The following is an 18,422-nucleotide window of genomic DNA, read 5'->3' as shown; positions in this document are numbered from 1 at the left end:
TTGATACATCTGAATGTGTATATAATAGTATTTCTTGTAATAAGAAATAGTATTTCTTGTAGTAAGTATTTCTTGGTGTTTCCAACTTAAGAGGTTCGTGTTCTTTCTCCCTTCTCCTCTACCCCCACCACACACACATACTTTCCTACTGTTTTCAGTGTCTAGAGATTCTGGCCATATACTTTGAAACCTTGTTTCTAGAGAGAAAAGTAGGATGCACCATTCTAATACTACTACCTTTTTTTTTTCCTTTTTGTGGCAAAGTCTTGCTCTGTCACCCGGCTGGAGTGCCGGGGCGGGATCTCTGCTCACTGCAGCCTCTGCCTCCTGAGCTCAAGCAGTCCTCCCTCCTCAGCCTCCTGAGTAGCTGGGACCACAGGTGCGCACCACCATGCCTGGCTAATTTTTTGTGGTTTTTGTAGAGATGGGGTTTCACCGTGTTGCCCAGGCTAGTCTCGAACTCCTGAACTCAAGTGATCCACCCACCTGGACCTCCCAAAGTGCTGGGATTGCAAGCACGTGCCACCATGCCCAGCCCATTCCAAAACTGTAATACTTCTAAGTGCCTGGTGCTATGAGGGTCACTGCCAAGGTGGGCTTTAGTCTTCCTCAATCCTGCTTAGTTGTTAGTGCTATGCTGAGGGCTCTGCCACCCGTCTTTACGTTCAGCTAGGGGACTGAGATCCCCAACTAGGATTTGTGCTTTTCCAATGAAGATTTCTGACCACTTTAGAACTCCCATTTCTGTTAATATGTGAACAGGGTTTGAGTTCTTGAAGTTGTTAGTTTAGATTATGGAACACCACAACTATCTTACCCTACCTTTCTTCTGAAAGTCTACTTTTGTGGTATTAAAGCACCATTGAACTTTTGGACTTAAATAGTGTTAGCAATGTGAGGATTATCTTAGTATACATTATTTGGCATAATTTTAAACTTTGGCTTTAAAGTCTCGTCTCTAAATTTTATTTTATTTATTATCATTTTTAGATGGAGTTGCGTTTTTGTTGCCCAGGCTGGAGTGCAATGGCACGGTCTCGGCTCACTGCACCCTTCACCTCCCAGGTTCAAGTGATCCTCCTGCCTCAGCCTCCCAAGTGGCTGGGATTATAGGCGCCCACCACCATGCCTAGCTAATTTTTGTATTTTTAGTAGAGATGGGGTTTTACCATGTTGGCCAGAATGGTCTCGAACTCCTGACCTTAGGTGATCCACCTGCCTCAGCCTCCCAAAGTGCTGAGATTACAGATGTGAGCCACCATGCCCGGCCAAAAGTAAAGTCTCTAAAGTTGTAAAGTATTAACTTTGAACCTTCTTTTGTTTTCATAGGGAGCTGTTTGGACCATGAAATTTTCTCACTGTGGCCGATTACTTGCCTCAGCTGGACAAGACAATGTAGTGAGAATATGGGCTTTAAAAAATGCTTTTGACTATTTCAACAATATGCGAATGAAATACAATACTGAAGGTATTTTTCATGTATTTAAAAATCTACAGAAACCTGAAGTTTTTACATTTTAGGTATACTGATGCCCTACTTTTCTGGCAGTCATTTGCAGCAACCACTATTTATGATAATAGCCAAAAACTTGAAAGTAAGACAGACGTCAGTGGTAAAAAGTCTCTAAACCCAATGAAAAGAGCTGCCACAAAGCTTTTGATTTATCCCTTTCCAGGTGTAGTGTGTAGTTAATTTCATCAACTATTGAGAACATGTTATTTGGTTTCCTCTGGCAACCTTCAGTTCTATCCTAGGTTAAAACAGAATTGCTAATTAACTAGAAAAAGAATGAAAATCATATATATATATATCCAGTAAGTAAAAAAGATTAAGGAAAGAGTCATGGAAAATGAATGTGAATTGTCAGTACATCAAGGGATATATGAAAAAATGTTGAAAAGAGAAGCCTCAGAACATTATGTACACACTGATTTCAACTATGTACAGATATTTATGTATCATGATGTTATCAGGAAAGTATGTAGAGTTGATGTAAATTTGGGCTTTAAGTTTATGGGATTCTTCTCTAATAACTATTTAACTGTGTAATAAGTTTTTTCCACACCCTCCCTGCCATCAAGTAAGGCTGCAAACAAGAAGTAAAGCATAGGAGGAAGGAGAAAAAAGGTGGCCGTGGGTGAGAGTGAATAGTCAAAGCACCAATTTGAGGAACATAGAAGTCTAGGGAGATTCACTAAACTGGCAAGCTAGGCCTCATATACTTGAGTACATCCTGTGAGTATTGCTTGCATTATGTTTCAGTACTTAGTTGAAGATGACAATAATTTGACAAGAAATTAAACTGTGTTTACTATATGGTGAGTTTTTCTAGTCCTCGCTGTTTGTCATTTCTTTTACTGCCCTGCCGTAAGCAAAAAGACTATTTTCAGTGGCCCTTGAGACTAACTGCAGCCCTGACCCTTTCTGCTCCTTTATTGTTTCTCTTGCTACTTGTCATGATTAATAAGAATGTGTTCTATTTGAATACTGAGGATTTAATGGTATTTTGTTTACTAAAGTAGGGAAATGGTTAAGCCATTTTATGAAGTTTTTATGTAAAAATGATTAAAACAAATATTTTGGCTCTTATGGGGTTATGCCTCAATTGTTAGTGTTTTTCTAGAATACTATATTCTCTAACTATTAGACATTGCTGTGTCATTACTTCTGAATGTTGTATTTTGGTGGGTCTGTGTGTATACATACATCCCTTTTTTATAATTACTATGTTGTTTTTAGGACGTGTGTCTCCATCACCCTCCCAGGAAAGTCTAAGCTCATCAAAATCGGATACAGATACAGGGGTATGCTTATTGTTTTATGGTTACTATGTGAAATGGTATGATTTAATTTGTTTACCATAAAGTATTTTTATGTATCAGAAATTACAGTTGCATGAAGACACTTAATTAAAATTAAGATGTATCATTAGAAACAGGAGTTTCTTCAATTTGAAGCAATTAGCAAATGAAAATTTTTGATGTTTAAAGGTTGCCAGACAGTGAATGCTATTCCTCAGGGTACTATACCACTAATGTAAACTTAAATAATACAAAAGCCCCTCCCCTCAAATCCATGTTAGATATTTTTTAAATAATGATAATAGATACCCAAATAAGAGATAATTAAGGAAAGAAAAAGATATTTAAGTATTTTAATTTTCTAATCTTCTTGTTTAATAAACACTTTATAACAGTTTCAGATAAGGCATCTTAATGATTTTCATTTGGTTTTAGAGCTGGAAGGTTAAATATAACCAATTTTAAACCTAAAAAAGCAGAAGATACAATATTGTACTAAGTTGTCACCTGTGCTTTTTGTGTATTGCATTAGGTAAGGGTGATATAAACAAGAGGACCTAAAATGTCTACCTGCTCAACAGTATTTTCCTGAGATTTCATTGGCTCCAATATTTGACACTACCTTTTCCCCTTCTGGCTTTCCATAGTTCTGTTTTCCCTTATTCTTTTATACTACCACTGTTTCTTCTTCCACCTCCTTACGTTTACTGTTTATCAGGGTCTGTTCTTGGCCATTTTCAATAGACATATTTATGCACTTCTTCTAGTTCTGAACTGGCTTTAGATCTGTAATTCTTTGTTTACTTTCAGTAACTTTATGATTTTTAAACAAGAACATTATTGTGCTTGCTGTCTTTTCACATAGCAATATATAGGATCTCTCCACCTACATGTAATTCAACCACATCAACTAATAGGTCCAAAACTAAACTCCTTCGACAAATGTCTTCTGAGTGCCTGCCATATGTGGCAGACACTGCTACATGCTATAAAATCAAATGAAACTTACTCTCTGTCCTCAGGGATCTTGTGGACTAGTGAAATAGGTAAACTCACAATTACAGTATTAGATGATGATATTCTACAGAAGGTACTACACAAGAATAGGTTAGCCTTATAAATCACAGTGTTAGGAATAGTTTCCTGGAAGCTTGTTATTTGAGCTAGGATTTAGCTGTATGAGAGAAGAAAGGAAGGAGCGTATCAGACACAGGGAATAGCAAGTGCAAAGGCATGGAGGCTAGTATGTTAAAGGTACTACAAGGAATTTCACATGGCTGAGAAAGGTGCATGTGTGAGATTGGTGGGAGAGGTAGGCAGGAGTGGGATTTTAAATGACTTTCTGTGTTAAACGAAGACATTGGAATTGTATTCTGCAAACTACTGGGAGCAGGGTGGGGCTTTGAAGGATTTCACTCAGGCATAATTACCATGTTCAGATTTTTGTTTTAGAAAGAGTATTCTGGTAGTAATGTGAAGGATAGACTAGGCGGGGGCTTCAGGTTAGAGACAGGGAGACCATGTAAGAGGCTGTTAACCCAGAGAATGGTTACTTCCAATTATGATGATTATGATAGCAGTAGATCTAGAAACTGTAAAGATAAGCTGAATTGAGAGACGTAAAATAAGTCTAATTTGTAGGACTTGGTGACTGACTAGCTGGGGTAGTAAAAGTGAGTAGCCTAGGATAAATCACAGGTATCTGGCTTGAGTAGTTAGCTAGATGGTAATGGTCATTCATAGAAATATTTTTTTAATTTTAATTTTTCCATAAGTTATTGGGATACAGGTGGTATTTGGTTACATAAGTTCTTTAGTGATTTTGGTGCACCCATCACGCAAGCAGTATACGCTGCACCTATTTGTAGTCTTTTATTCCTCACCCCCTCCCACTCTTCCTCCCAAGTCCCCAAAGTCCGTTGTATCATTCTTACCTCTTTGCGTCCTCATAGTTTAGCTCCCACATATCAGTGAGAACATACGATGTTTGGTTTTCCATTCCTGAGTTACTTCTCTTAGAATAATAGTCTCCAGTCTAATCCAGGTTGCTGCGAATTCTGTTAATTCATTCCTTTTTTTGCCTGAGTAGTATTCCATCGTGTATATATACCAGTTTCTTTATCCGCTTGTTGATTGATGGGCATTTGGGTTGGTTCGATGTTTTTGCAGTTGCGAATTGTGCCGCTATAAAGGTGTGTGTGCAAGTATCTTTTTTCTAATAATGACTTCTTTTCCTCTGGGTAGATACCCAATAGTGGGATTGATGGATCAATGGTAGTTCTACTTTTAATTCTTTAAGGAATCTCCACACTGTTTTCCATAGTGGCTGTACTAGTTTACATTCCCACAAGCAGTGTAGAAGTGTTCCCTGACCACTGCATCCGCACCAACATCTGTTTTTGATTTTTTATTATGGTCATTCTTGCAGGAGTAAGGTGGTATCACATTGTGGTTTTGATTTGCATTTCCCTGATTATTAGTGATATTGAGCATTTTTTCATATGTTTGTTGGCCATTTGTATATATTTTTTTGAGAATTGTCTATTTATGTCCGTAGCCCACTTTTTGATGGACTGTTTTTTTCTTACTGATTTGTTTGAGTTTGTTGTTGATTCTAGTTATTAGTTAGTCCTTAGTTGGATGTATAGATTATGAAGATTTTCTCCCACTCTGTGGGTTGTCTGTTTACTCTGTTGACTGTTCCTTTTGCTGTCCAAAAGCTCTTTAGTTTAATTAAGTCCCACTATTTATTTTTATTGCATTTCCTTTTGGGTTCTTGGTCATGAAATCCTTGCCTAAGCCAATGTCTAGAAGGGTTTTTCCAATGTTATCTTCTAGAATTTTTATGCTTTCAGGTCTTAGATTTGAGTCCTTAATGCCTCTTGAGTTGATTTTTGTATAAGGTGAGAGATGAGGATCCAGTTTCATTATCATACATGTGGCTAGTGGCTAGCCAATTATCCCAGCACCATTTATTGAAAAGGGTGTCCTTTCCCCACTTTTTATTTTTTTGTTTCCTTTGTCAAAGATCAGTTGGCTGTAAGTATTTGGGTTTATTTCTGGGTTCTCTATTGTTTTCCATTGGTCTATGTGCCTATGTTTATACCAGTACCATGCTGTCTTGGTGACTATGGCCTTATATTATAGTTTGAAATCAGGAAGTGTGACACCTCCATATTTGTTATTTTGCTTAGTCTTGCTTTGGCTATGTGGGCTCTTTTTTGGTTCCATATGAATTTTAGAATTGTTTTTTCTAATTCTGTGAAGAATGATGGTGGTATTTTGATGGGGATTGCATTGAATTTGTAGATTGCTTTCTGAAGTAGGGTCATTTTCACAATATTGACTCTACCCATCCATGAGCATGGGATGTGCTTCCATTTGTTTGTGTCATCTATGATTTCTTTAGCGGCATTTTGTAGTTTTCCTTGTAGATGTCTTTCACCTCCTTGGTCAGGTATATTCATTTTTTTGTTGTTTTTGTTTGTTTGTTTGTTTGGTTTTTTTTTTTGCGGCTATTGTAAAAGTGATTGAGTTGTTGATTTGATTCTTCGTTTGGTTGCTGTTGGTGTGTACTACTGATTTGTGTACATTAATCTTGTATCTGGAAACTTTGCTGAATTCTTTTATCAGTTCTAGGAGCTTTCTGGAGGAGTCTTTAGGGTTTTCGAGGTAAACTATCATTGTCAGCAAACAGTGACAGTTTGACTTTCTCTTTACCGATTGGATGCCCTGTATTTCTTTCTCTTGTCTGATTGCTCTGGCTAGGACTTCCAACACTATGTTAAGGAGGAGTGGTAAGAGTGGGCATCCTTGTCTTGTTCCAGTTCTCAGAGGGAATGCTTTCAATTTTTCCCCATTCAGTATTATGTTGGCTGTGGGTTTGTCATAGATGGCTTTTATTACACTGAGGTGTGTCCCCTGTATGCTGATTTTGCTGAGAGTTTTAATCATAAAGGATGCTGGATTTTGTTGAATGCTTTTTCTGCGTCTATTGAGATGATAGTGTGATCTTTGTTTTTAATTCTGTTTATGTGGTGTATCACATTTATTGACTTGCATATGTTAAACCATCCCTGCATCCCTGCTGTGAAACCCACTTGATCTTGGTGGATTATCTTTTCAGTATGTTGTTGGTTTTGGTTAGCTAGTGTGTGTTAAGGATTTTAGCATCTTGTTCATCAGGCATATTGGTCTGTAGTTTTCTTTTTTGGTTGTGTCCTTTCCTGGTTTTGGTATTAGTGGGTGATGCTGGCTTCATAGAATGAATTAGGGAGGAGTCCCTCTTTTTCTATCTTGTGGAATAGTGTCAAAATAATTGTTACCAATTCTTCTTTGAATGTCTGGTAGAATTCTGCTGTGAATCCATCTGGTCCTGGACTTTTTTTGAGATGGAGTCTCATTCTGTCGCCCAGGCTGGAGTGCAGTGGCGCGATCTCGGCTCACTGCAGCCTCTGCCTCCTGGGTTCCAGCTATTCTCCTGCCTCAGCCTTCCTGGTAGCTGGGATTACAGGCACACACCCGCATGTCTGGCTAATTTTTGTATTTTTAGTAGAGATGCGGTTTCAACATGTTGGCCATGCTAGTCTTGAATTCCTGGCCTCAGGTGATCTGCCTGCCTTGGCCTCCCAAAGTGCTGGGATTACAGGCGTGAGCCACTGCGCCCGGCCAGTCCTGGACTTTTTTTTTGTTGATAATTTTTAAATTACCATTTCAATCTCGCTGCTTGTTATTGGTCTGTTCAGGGTATCTAATTCTTCCTAATTTAAGCTGGGAGGGTTGTGTTTTTTCAGGAATTTATCCATCTCTTCTAGGTTTTCTAGTTTATGTGCATAAAGGTGTTCATAGTAGCCTTGAATGATCTTTTGTATTTCAGTGATGTCACTTGTAATATCTCCTGTTTCTCTTCTTAATGAGGTTATTTGTATTTTCTCTCTTATTTTCTTGGTTAATCTTGCTAACAATCTGTCAATTTTATTTATTTTTTCAAAGAACCCGCTTTGTGTTTCCTTTATCTTTTGTATTTTTTGTTTGTTTGTTTCAATTTCATTTAATTCTGCTCTGATCTTGGTAATTTCCTTTCTTCTGCTGGCTTTGGGTTTGGTTTGTTCTTGTTTCTCTAGTTCCTTGAGGTGTGACCTTAGAATGTCAGTTTGTGCTCTTTGAGTCTTTTTGATGTAAGCATTTATAGGGCAATGAACTTTCCTCTTAGCACCACCTTTGCTGTATCCCAAAGGTTTTGATAGGTTGTTTCATTATTGTCGTTCAGTTCAAAGAATTTTAAAATTTCCATCTTGATTTCATTTTTGACCCAGTGGTCATTCAGGAGCAGGTTATTTTATTTCCGTGTATTTGCATGGTTTCGAAGGTTCCTTTCGGAGTTGATTTCCAGTTGTATTCCACTGTAGTCTGAGTGCTTGATATAATTTCAGTTTTCTTAAATTTATTGAGGCTCGTTTTATGGCCTGTCATATGGTCTGTCTTGGAGAAAGTTCCATGTGCTGTTGAATAGAATGTGTATTCTGCAGTTGGATGGAACGTTCTGTATATATATCTGTTAAGTCCATTTGTTCCAAGGTATAGTTGAAATTCACTGTTTCTTTGTTGACTTTCTGCCTTGATGACCTGTCTAGTGCTGTCAGTGGAGTACTGAATTCCCCCACTATTATTGTGTTGCTGTCTATCTCATTTCTTAGGTCTGTTAGTAATTGGTTTATAAATTTGGGAGCTCCAGTCTTAGGTGCATAAATGTTTAGGATTGTGATATTTTCCTGTTGGACAAGGCCTTTTACCGTTATATCATGTCCCTCTTTGTCTCTTTTAAATGCTGTTGCTTTAAAGTTTGTTTTGTCTGATATAAGAATAGCTACCCTTGCTCGTTTTTGGTGTCCATTTGCATGAAACGCCTTTTACCACCCCTTTACTTTAAGTTTATTTGAGTCCTTATGTCTCCTGAAGACAGCATATGGTTGGTGAGTTCTTATCCATTCTGCGTCTCTGTATCTTTTAAGTGGAGCGTTTAGGCCACTTACATTCAATGTTAGTATTGAGATGTGAGATACCTCATAGTATTATTTGTTTCCTGTGTACCTTGTTTTTTTGTTTTGTTTTGTTTTTGCTTTTTAACTTACATTTTTGTTTTATAGGTTCTGTGTGATTTACGTTTTAAAGAGGTTCTGTTTTGATGTGTTTCCAGGATTTGTTTCAAGATTTAGAGCTCCTTTTAGCAGTTCTTTTAGTGGTGGTTTGGTAGTGGCAAATTCTCTCAGCATTTGTTTGTCTGAAAACGACTGTATCTTTCCTTCACATATGATACTTAGTTTTACTGGATACAGAATTCTTAGCTGATAATTGTTTTGTCTGAGGAGGCTGAAGACAGGGCCCCAATCCCTTCTAGATTGTAGGGTTTCTGCTGAGAAATCTGCTGTTAATCTGATAGGTTTTCCTTTATACATTACCTGGTGCTTTTGTCTCACAGCTCTTAAGATTCTTTCCTTTGTCTTAACTTTAGATAACCTGATGACAATGTGCCTAGGCGATGATCGTTTTGTGATGAATTTCCCAGGTGTTCTTTGTGCTTCTTGTATTTGAATGTCTACGTCTCGAGCAAGGCCGGGGAAATTTTCCTTGATTATTCCCCCAAATATGTTTTTCAAACTTTCAGACATCTCTTCTTCCTCAGAAACATCAATTATTCTTAGGTTTGGTTGTTTAACATAATCCCACACCTCGTAGAGGCTTTGTTCATATTCTCTTATTCTTTTTCTGTCTTTGTTGTATTGGGTTAATTTGAAGACCTTGTCTTCGAGCTCTGAATTCCTTTCTTCTACTTGTTCAATTCTATTGCTGAAACTTTCCAGAGCATTTTGCATTTCTATAAGTGTATACAGTGTTTCCTGAAGTTCTTACTGTTTTTTTCTTTATGCTATCCATTTCCTTGAATATTTCTCCCTTCACTTCTTGTATCGTTTTTTGGATTTCCCTGCATTGGGCTATGCCTTTCTCTGGTGCCTCCCTGATTAACTTAATAACTAACCTCCTGAATTCTTTTTCAGGTAAATCAGGGATTTCTTATTGGTTTGGATCCATTGCTGATGAACTAGTGTGATTTTTTGGGGGGTGTTAAAGAGCCTTGTTTTGTCATATTACCAGAGTTGGTTTTCTGGTTCCTTCTCATTTGGGTAGGCTCTATCAGAGTCTAGGGCTGAAGGCTGTTGTTCACATTCTTTTGTCCCATGAGGTGTTCCCTTGATGCAGTACTCTCCCCCTTTTCCTATGGATGTGGCTTCCTGTGAGCCGAGCTGCAGTTATTGTTATGTCTCTTCTGGGTCTAGCCACCCAGCAAGTCTACACAGCTCTGAGCTGGTACTGGAGGTTGTCTGCAGAGAGTCCTGTGATGTTTACTGTCTATGGGTCTCTCAGCCATGGACACCAGCACCTGTACTGGTGAAAGTGGCAGGGGGGTGAAATGGACTCTGTGAGGGTTCTTAGCTTTGGTGGTTTGATGTTCTTCTTTTGTGCTGGTTGGCCTCCTGCTGGGAGGTGGCGCTTTCCAAAGAGCATCAAGCTATGGTAGTATGGAGTGGAAATGGTGATGGGTGGGGCCCTAGAACTCTCAAGAGTATATGCCCTTTGTCTTCAGCTACCAGGGTGGATAAGGAAGGCCCATCAGGTGGGGACAGGGCTAGGTGTATCTGAGCTCAGAATCTCCTTGGTTGGGTTTTGCTGAGGCTGCTGTGGGGGATGGATGTGATGTTCCCAGGTCAATGAAGTTGCGTACCTAGGAGGATTATGGCTGCCTCTGCTGAGTCATGCAGGTTGTCAGGGAAGTGGGGGAAAGCTGGCAGTCACAGGCCTCACCCAGCCCCCACGCAAACCGAAGGGCCAGTCTTACTCCCAGCATGCGTCCTCAACAGCCCCAAGTCTGTTTCCAGGCTGTATGGGATCCGGCCTGAGAACTTGCCCCAGGCTACCCTCCTCCCAGCTGCGAAAGAAAAGGGCTTGGTTCTTCCCCCACCTATGGAGTCTGCACACCGGATTTGTGCCCTCCCCCTTCTGGTCAGGAGGCTTCTTGCCAGTTCAAATTGTTACAGAGTTCAGCTGGAGACTTCCTTCTCCCTATAGTGTTTCCCCTCCCTGCTCCTCTGGTGCCCTCCCAAAGGAACCCTGTGGTGCCAGGCAGGAATGGCCTGCTTGAAGACCCGGCGAGCTCCCAGGGCTTTCCTGCTGCTTCCTCTATTTCTGTATTTCGCTGGGCTCTCTAAATTGACTCAGCTCCAGGTAAGGTCAGAAACTTCTGCAAACAGCCCTTCAGTTTCCCCAGTGGGGGTGTGTGTTCGGGAGAGGAGGATCTCCCTTTCCCAGTTATGCAGTTTGGGCACTCACAGTATTCAGGGTGTCTCCTGGGTCCCGCAGGAGCATTCTGCTTCCTTCAGAGGGTCTGTGGGTTCTCTTGGGATTCCTGGTTCTTTCTTGCAGTCGATCTGCAGCTAAAATTCATGGTGTGAGCCTCCGCATGCTGCTCTGTCCATCTGAGTAGGAGGTGCAATCTAGTCCTGCCTCCTGTCTGCCATGATGGCATCCCATTATGTTTAAAATGTTTCTTATAGATAGCATATAGTTAGATCATGTTTTTTTACCCACTCTGCCAGTTTCTGTTTTTTAATTGGTACATTTATACCATTTAAACTTAATATAATTATTGCTACTTTAAACAAATCTGTCATCTTTATGATCATTCATTGAAATACTTTCATCATTCACCCACAAACCTGCTTCTCCTCACTTCTGAACCTTATTTAGTGGCATCAACATCTACAAGTTACCTTTTCAACTCAATAAAAAATACTCCATTACTTTTTCTTCCTTACCCACATATCAAATTAGTAACAAATTCCTAGCCACTCTACCCCCACTCACAAATACCTGTGGAACTTACCCCCTCATCCCTAATTGTCACACATATCATCTAGGTCTTTAACACTCATTTAAATGCTTGCCATAGTCTCCTAATTGTTTTTTCTGCCTCTGGTCTCTACCCAATTCATTTTCTACACTGCCACCAGCCAGCCAGGTTTTTTGAAACAGAGTAACTGTGCCATTTTGTGGTTTTAATTTTTTTTTTTTTCTTTTTTTTGAGACAGAGTCTCGCTCTGTTGCCAAGGCTGGAGTGCAGTGGCATGATCTCGGCTCACTGCAACCTCCGCCTCCCGGGTTCAAGGGGTTCTCCTGCCTCAGCCTCCCAAGTAACTGGGATTACAGGCACTCACCACCACACCCAGCTAATTTTTGTGTTTTTAGTAGAGATAGGGTTTCACCATGTTGGCCAGGCTGGTCTTAAACTCCTGACCTCAAGTGATCCTCCTACCTCGGCCCCCCAAAGTGCTGGGATTACAGGCGTGAGACACCACGCCTGGCTTTGTGGTTTAAAATCTTTTGACGGCCCTTTATCGCCTTCACAATAAGATTCTTCCCTGTATTGCCTAATCTTAACTTTTGACTCAGTTCCAATTCCCTAGTGCCTGTGCATCCTACCAGCCATGCCTGATACAGGTCTGTACACTAAACACTTTCACCTTCATGTCTCTGTCCCTGCTGTTTGCTTTGCCACAGATGCCCTCTCTTTCCTTCACAGGGCAAAGCCCTACTTATCCTTCAAGATTCAGCTCAAATATCTTACTATTTTCCCTGAATCCAGCAGGTAAAATTGTTCTTCATTTGTATTCTAATAGTACATCACAGGTACTTTTATACCGATATTACCACATCTTTCTTATTAGTCTCCCTGGGTAGGCTCTGGGCTGATTGAAGGCAAAGAACTGTACTTCACAGATTTTAATATCCTTGGAATCTAATTCCGTTCCTGACTGTAGTAGGCCTGTAATCATGTTGAATTCCTGCCTGTGGACCTTTATTCCTATTGTTCCCCTTATTTGGATGCCTTGATCATCTTTCTATTCAAAGCATGCCCATTCTTCATGGCCCACTTCCTCCATAAAGCCTCACTGACTAATGTGGCAGTGATAATTTTAACTGCTTTGCTTTAGGGAAAAAGACTTGCTTTTATTAGTTTAATTTACCATACAGTTTCCAGGCATTGATTACTATTAAAAAGAGACTATCTGTAGTATCTTTTATTGTGCTTATTTCAGCAATCCTACTTATAGATCCTTAAGTACATCCATCTAACCCCAAACCTTAGTAACTCAAATTTTATTGAATACAAAGCCTTTTTACATGAGAAATAACATTTATATCCATTGTTTTTGGAAAGAGATCATTTGAGGTTTGTTTCCCTTCTGTCATTTTATTTGGGGACAGTTAAAAGAGGCTTCTATTTCACATGCCATTAGAGTTTGACACCAGGAATTATCTTTTAACCTAGTGCTAGCCGCAGTGAGGCACAGTAAACACAATGGAGTTTATGTTCCTGATGTGTGTATTCTTTTTTTTCTTATGATGGTGGTATCTTTTTCATCTCTTTTGAAGTACTTTTTCAGTCTTTTGTCTTAGCATCTGTGTGAAATATAATATATAAAAGTATTGTACAGTTGAACATACAGAGGGATGTACCCAAGATCGCTCACCTATGCATTGGTAATGCCAAGCCTAGAATTCTGGCTAATTTCTGTTTCTGTTGATTTTCAAAATTAGCTCAACAAATGTAAGAAAGTCAGGAAGAGGTACATGTTTAATATACTCCATTATCTTAGAGATTTATAAAGTAGGGATTTTTTTAATAGTTGGCTTTTGCAGAGACTGTTAGACCTCATGGTTTCTAAGAATTGATAATTGCATCAGACTGCAAATATGAATATACTGTATCCATTTTAATAAGTATAAAATTTCTTTTTGATACTAGAAGCTGCAAGTATGCTATTTACCTAGAAACTAATGTTTTTCTTGCAAATTTATGTTTAATGTGCATGATTAGGGGAACATTAGCATAGGTGTTATAGTATTTAACTGCTGCTTAAAATTTTTGAGAATAGGCCAGGTGCAGTGGCTCATGCTTATAATCCCAGCACTTTGGGAGGCCCAGGCAGGAGGATCGCTTGAGTCCAGGAGTTTGAGACTAGCCTGGGTAACGTAACAAGACTATGTCTCCATTAAAAAAAAAAAAAAAAAAAAAAAAAAAGGCCAAGCATGGTGGCATGTACCTGTAGTCCCAGCTACTTGAGAAGCTGAGGCAGGAGGATCACCTGAGCCAGGAGTTTGAGGTTACAGTGAGCTGTGATCACCACTGCAGTCCAGCCTGGGCAACAGAGCAAGACCCTGTCTCAAATAAATTTTTTTGGGCCAGGCACAGTGGCTCATGCCTGTAATCCTAGCACTTTGAGAGGCTGAGGTAGGCGGATCACCTGGGGTCAAGTGTTCAAGACCAGCTTGGCCAACATGGTGAAACCCCGTCTCTACTAAAAATGCAAAAATTAGCTGGGCATGGTGGTATGTGCCTATAATCCCAGCTACTCAGGAGACTGGGACAGGAGAATCACTTGAACCCGGGAGGCGGAGGTTGCAGCGAGCCAAGATCGTGCCATTGCACTCCAGCGTGGGTGACAAGAGCAAAACTCTGTCTCAAAAAAAAAAAAAAAATTCTGAGAGTATATCGTTAGAATCTAGAACTTGGGTAAAGAAAGTTAACTATAAGGGAGTGAGAGAGAATTTTTGTGAAATGTAGGTATGCAGCATTTGATACAGATTTGTCTTGGTACTATTCATAACCTCACTTTATAAATGAAGGTTTAGAGCTCTTAAGTAACTCAACAATTTCACACAGTCATAGCATCAGAATTAGAACCCTGCTCTGTCTCTAGAGCTTATGTTTTTAACCATTATGCTCCAGTAGTTGACATCTTGAGGTCTGGGACTATGTCTTCACTCAGTCTACAGATGTTTATTAAGTGCCTACTATTTTTATTAATCACTGTTCTAGGAGCTAGAGATATAGTAAGTGAACAAAAGAGACAAAAATATCTGTGAACAAGAGACAAAAATAGAATGGAGCATGCATTCTAGTGAAAGAAGACAGAAAATTAAAATAAGTAAATTTTATAAGGTTTTTTGTTTGTTTGTTTTTTTGAGCACAGTTTTCACTCTTGTTGCCTGGACTGGAGTGCAGTGGCACAATCTTGGCTCACTGCAACCTCTGCCTCCTGGGTTCAAGCGATTCTCCTGCCTCAGCCTCCCAAGTAGCTGGGATTACAGGCACACACCACCACTCCCAGCTAATTTTTTGTATTTAGTAGAGACGGGGTTTCACCATGTTGGTCAGGCTGGTCTCAAACTCCTGACCTCAGGTGATCCATCCACCTTGGCCTCCTAAAGTGTTGGGATTACAAGCGTGAGCCACTGCACCAGGCTATAAGTTAATTTTTTAAACCACTTTATTAAGGTATTATTGGTATACGAAAAGGTGTATATATTTATTATATAGAACTTAATGAGTTTGGAGATAAGTATATAAGCATGAAACCATCACCACAATCTGTGCCATAACCCAAGCATCACTTATAAAAGTTTATTCTCATCCTCTTATTTATTAAGTATATGATACAGTATTGTGAACTGTAGGCACTGTGCTATATAATAGATCTCTCGAACTTATCGTTCTGAAAGTGAAACTTTGTACCCTTTGACTAATACCACCTATTTCCCCAGCCCCAGGGCCTCGCAATCACTGTTCTACTCTGCTTCTATGAGTATGATGTTTCTAGGTTCATCATATAAGTGGCATTATGTAGTATTTGTCCAAAAAGTATCTGGCTTAATTTCACTTTGCATAATGTCTTCCAGTTTCATTCATGTTATCACAAATGCCAGGATTTTCTTTTTATGACTGAATAGTATTCTGTTGTGTGTATATGCCACATTTTCTTTATCCATTCATCTGTCAATGAACATTTAGGTTGTTTCCATGTCTAGGCTATTGTGAATAATGCTGCAGTGAACATGGGAGTTCAGATACCTCTCTGACATACTGATTTTATTTACTTTAAATATATACCCAGAAGTGGAATTGCAGGATCATATGGTAGTTCTATTTTAAATTTTTTCAGGAACTTTCATACTGGTTTTCATAGTAGGTGCACCAATTTACATTCCCATCAACAGTGTGCAGGGTTCCATTTTATCCACATCTTCACTAGTACTTGTTATCTTTTTTTATATATATATAATGGTCATCCTAATAGGTGTGAGGTGATATATCATTGTGGTTTTGATTTGGAAGTCAAATCACCTATTAATTGGTGATGTTGAGCACCTTTTCATATACTCATTGGCCATTTGTATGTCTTCTTTGGAGAAATGTCTATTTAGGTCCTTTGCCTATTTTAAAAATTGGGTTGTTTGAATTTTGGGGTTTTTGACATTCAGTTGTAGGAGTTTCTTATATATTTTAGATATTAACCATTCATTAGATATGGTTTGCAAATATTTTCTCCTATTCTGTAAGTTGCCTTTTCATGTTGTTGGTTGTTTCTTTTATTGTGCAGAAGCTTTTTAGTTTGATACAGTCCCCTTTGTCTATTTTTACTTTTGTTGCTGGTGCTTGTGGTGTCATATCCAAGAAATCATTGCCAAGGCCAATGTCAAGAAGCTTTTTTCCTGTTTTCTTCAGGAGTTTTACAGCTTCAGGCCTTACATTTAAATATTTAATACATTTTGAGTTTATTTTTGTATATGGTGTAATATAAGAGTCCAATTTCCTGGGGTTTTTTTGCATGTGTATCTCCAAAGGTAATCAGTATTGTGAAGAAAAGTAAAACAGACAAAGTGGGATGTCAGGGAGTAAATAAGGTGGGTGAGCAAAGCTTCACTGAAAAGTTGTTGTTCAAGCTAAATACGAAGGAGGTAAGAAAATGATCATATGATAAGATCATTCCAAGTACAGAGAGCAGCAAGTGAAGCTGCTATAAGGCAGGAGTTCTGGTGTGCTCAAGAAACAGCAGCAAGCCCTGGGCAGCTGGAGCCAGTGAGTGAGAAGGAGAGGAAAATAGAAAAGGAAAACATAGAGGTGTGGATGCGGGGATCAGAACATACAGGCCATTGCAAGGACTTTGGCTTTTGCTCTGAGTAAGATGGGAATTAGTGGGTTTTCAAACAGAGACTGACATAATCTGATGTATTTTAAAAGGATCATTCTGACTTCTATACTGAGAAAAAACTATAAGAAGATGAGGGCCAGGCATGGTGGCTTATGCCTGTAATTCCAGCACTTTGGGAGGCCAAGTGGGCAGATCACCTGAGGTCAGGAGTTCGAGACCAGCCTGACCAACAAGGTGAAACCCCGTCTCTACTAAAAATACAAAAATTAGCTGGGTGTGGTGGCAGGCACCTGTATTCCCAGCTCCTCGGGAGGCTGAGACAGGAGAACCACTTGAACCTGGGAGGTGGAGGTTGCAGTGAGCCGAGATCGTGCCACTGCACTCCAACCTAGACAACGGAGCAAGATTCCATCTCAAAAAAAAAAAAGTTAAGAAATGTCTTGTTCATTCTGGTATTCCAAATAAGCAATACAATATATCTGCTACATATTGTATATGCTAATGAATGTCAAAAGCCTTATAATTTTACATAGCAACCCAACTTTATAATATCTTTAGATAGGCCAGGCGTGGTGGCCCACGCCTGTAATCCCAGCACTTTGGGAGGCCGAGGCAGATGTATCACCTCAGGTCAGGAGTTAGAGACCAGCCTGGCCAACATGGTGAAACCCCGTCTCTACTAAAAATACAAAAAAATTAGCTGGGAGTGGTGGCGTGTGCCTGTAGACCCAGCCACTCCAGAGGCTGAGGCAGGAGAATCACTTGAACCCGGGAGGCGGAGGTTGCAGTGAGCTGAGATGGCGCCACTGCACTCCAGCCTGGGCAACAGAGCGAGACTGTCTCAAAAAGAAAATCTTTAGATAATTAGAAAATTTGAGTATGGATTAGATACTAGATGATATAAATGGTATTTTTTAGGCCTGAGAATGGCATGGTAATCATATTTAAAAGAAGGGTTATCAGTTGGAGGTATATATAGAAGTGTCTACTGATAAAATTATTAGTGTCTAGATCTTGCTTTCAATGCTGCAGCAAAACTAAACAAAAATGGGAAGATTGATAAGTAGGTAAAATTTTGATAATTATCAAAGCAGGTGATGGATGCATGGGGTTCATTATATTATATGGAGTTCATTATACTCTTCCATCTACTTTTGTATGTATTTAAAATACCCATAATAAAAAATAGACAGTGGCCGGGCATGGTGGCTCGTGCCTGTAATCCCAGCACTTTGAGAGGCCAAGGCAGGAGGATCACTTGAGCCCAGGAGTTCAAGACTAGCCCATGCAACAAAGAGAGACCCTGTCTCTACAAACAAACACAAAAAGTTAGCTGAGTGTGGTGGCACATGCCTATGGTCCCAGCCACTCAGGAGGCTGGGGTGAAAGGATCGCTGGAGCCCAGGAGGCGGAGGTTACAGTGAGCCGAAGCCATGCCACTGCACTCTAGCCTGGGCGACAGAACAAGACCCTATCTCAAAAAAAAAAGAAAGAAAGAAAACTAGAAAAATATATGTATATAACATTTTACTTGGTAATTCTACCTTTAATAATTTATCATAAAGGAATAAT

At 39.5% G+C, this 18,422-nt stretch overlaps 1 protein-coding gene across 1 annotated transcript in view; it reads left to right on the top strand.

Moving 5' to 3' along the window:
* WDR44 (WD repeat domain 44) overlaps positions 1-18,422 on the top strand; it is a 102,187-nt gene that overhangs the window by 60,696 nt on the left and 23,069 nt on the right. Inside the window, 2 exon segments of the mRNA XM_033201000.1 lie at positions 1,330-1,468; positions 2,741-2,805. Of these exon segments, the coding sequence (XP_033056891.1) occupies positions 1,330-1,468; positions 2,741-2,805 (204 nt within the window).

This window comes from Trachypithecus francoisi, unplaced genomic scaffold (genome assembly GCF_009764315.1).
Source record: "Trachypithecus francoisi isolate TF-2019V2 unplaced genomic scaffold, Tfra_2.0 Lachesis_group6, whole genome shotgun sequence".
Lineage (NCBI taxonomy): Eukaryota > Metazoa > Chordata > Mammalia > Primates > Cercopithecidae > Trachypithecus > Trachypithecus francoisi.
The sequence above is the reverse complement of the archived record's forward strand: the minus strand, read 5'-3'. Positions and strand labels throughout refer to the sequence as shown.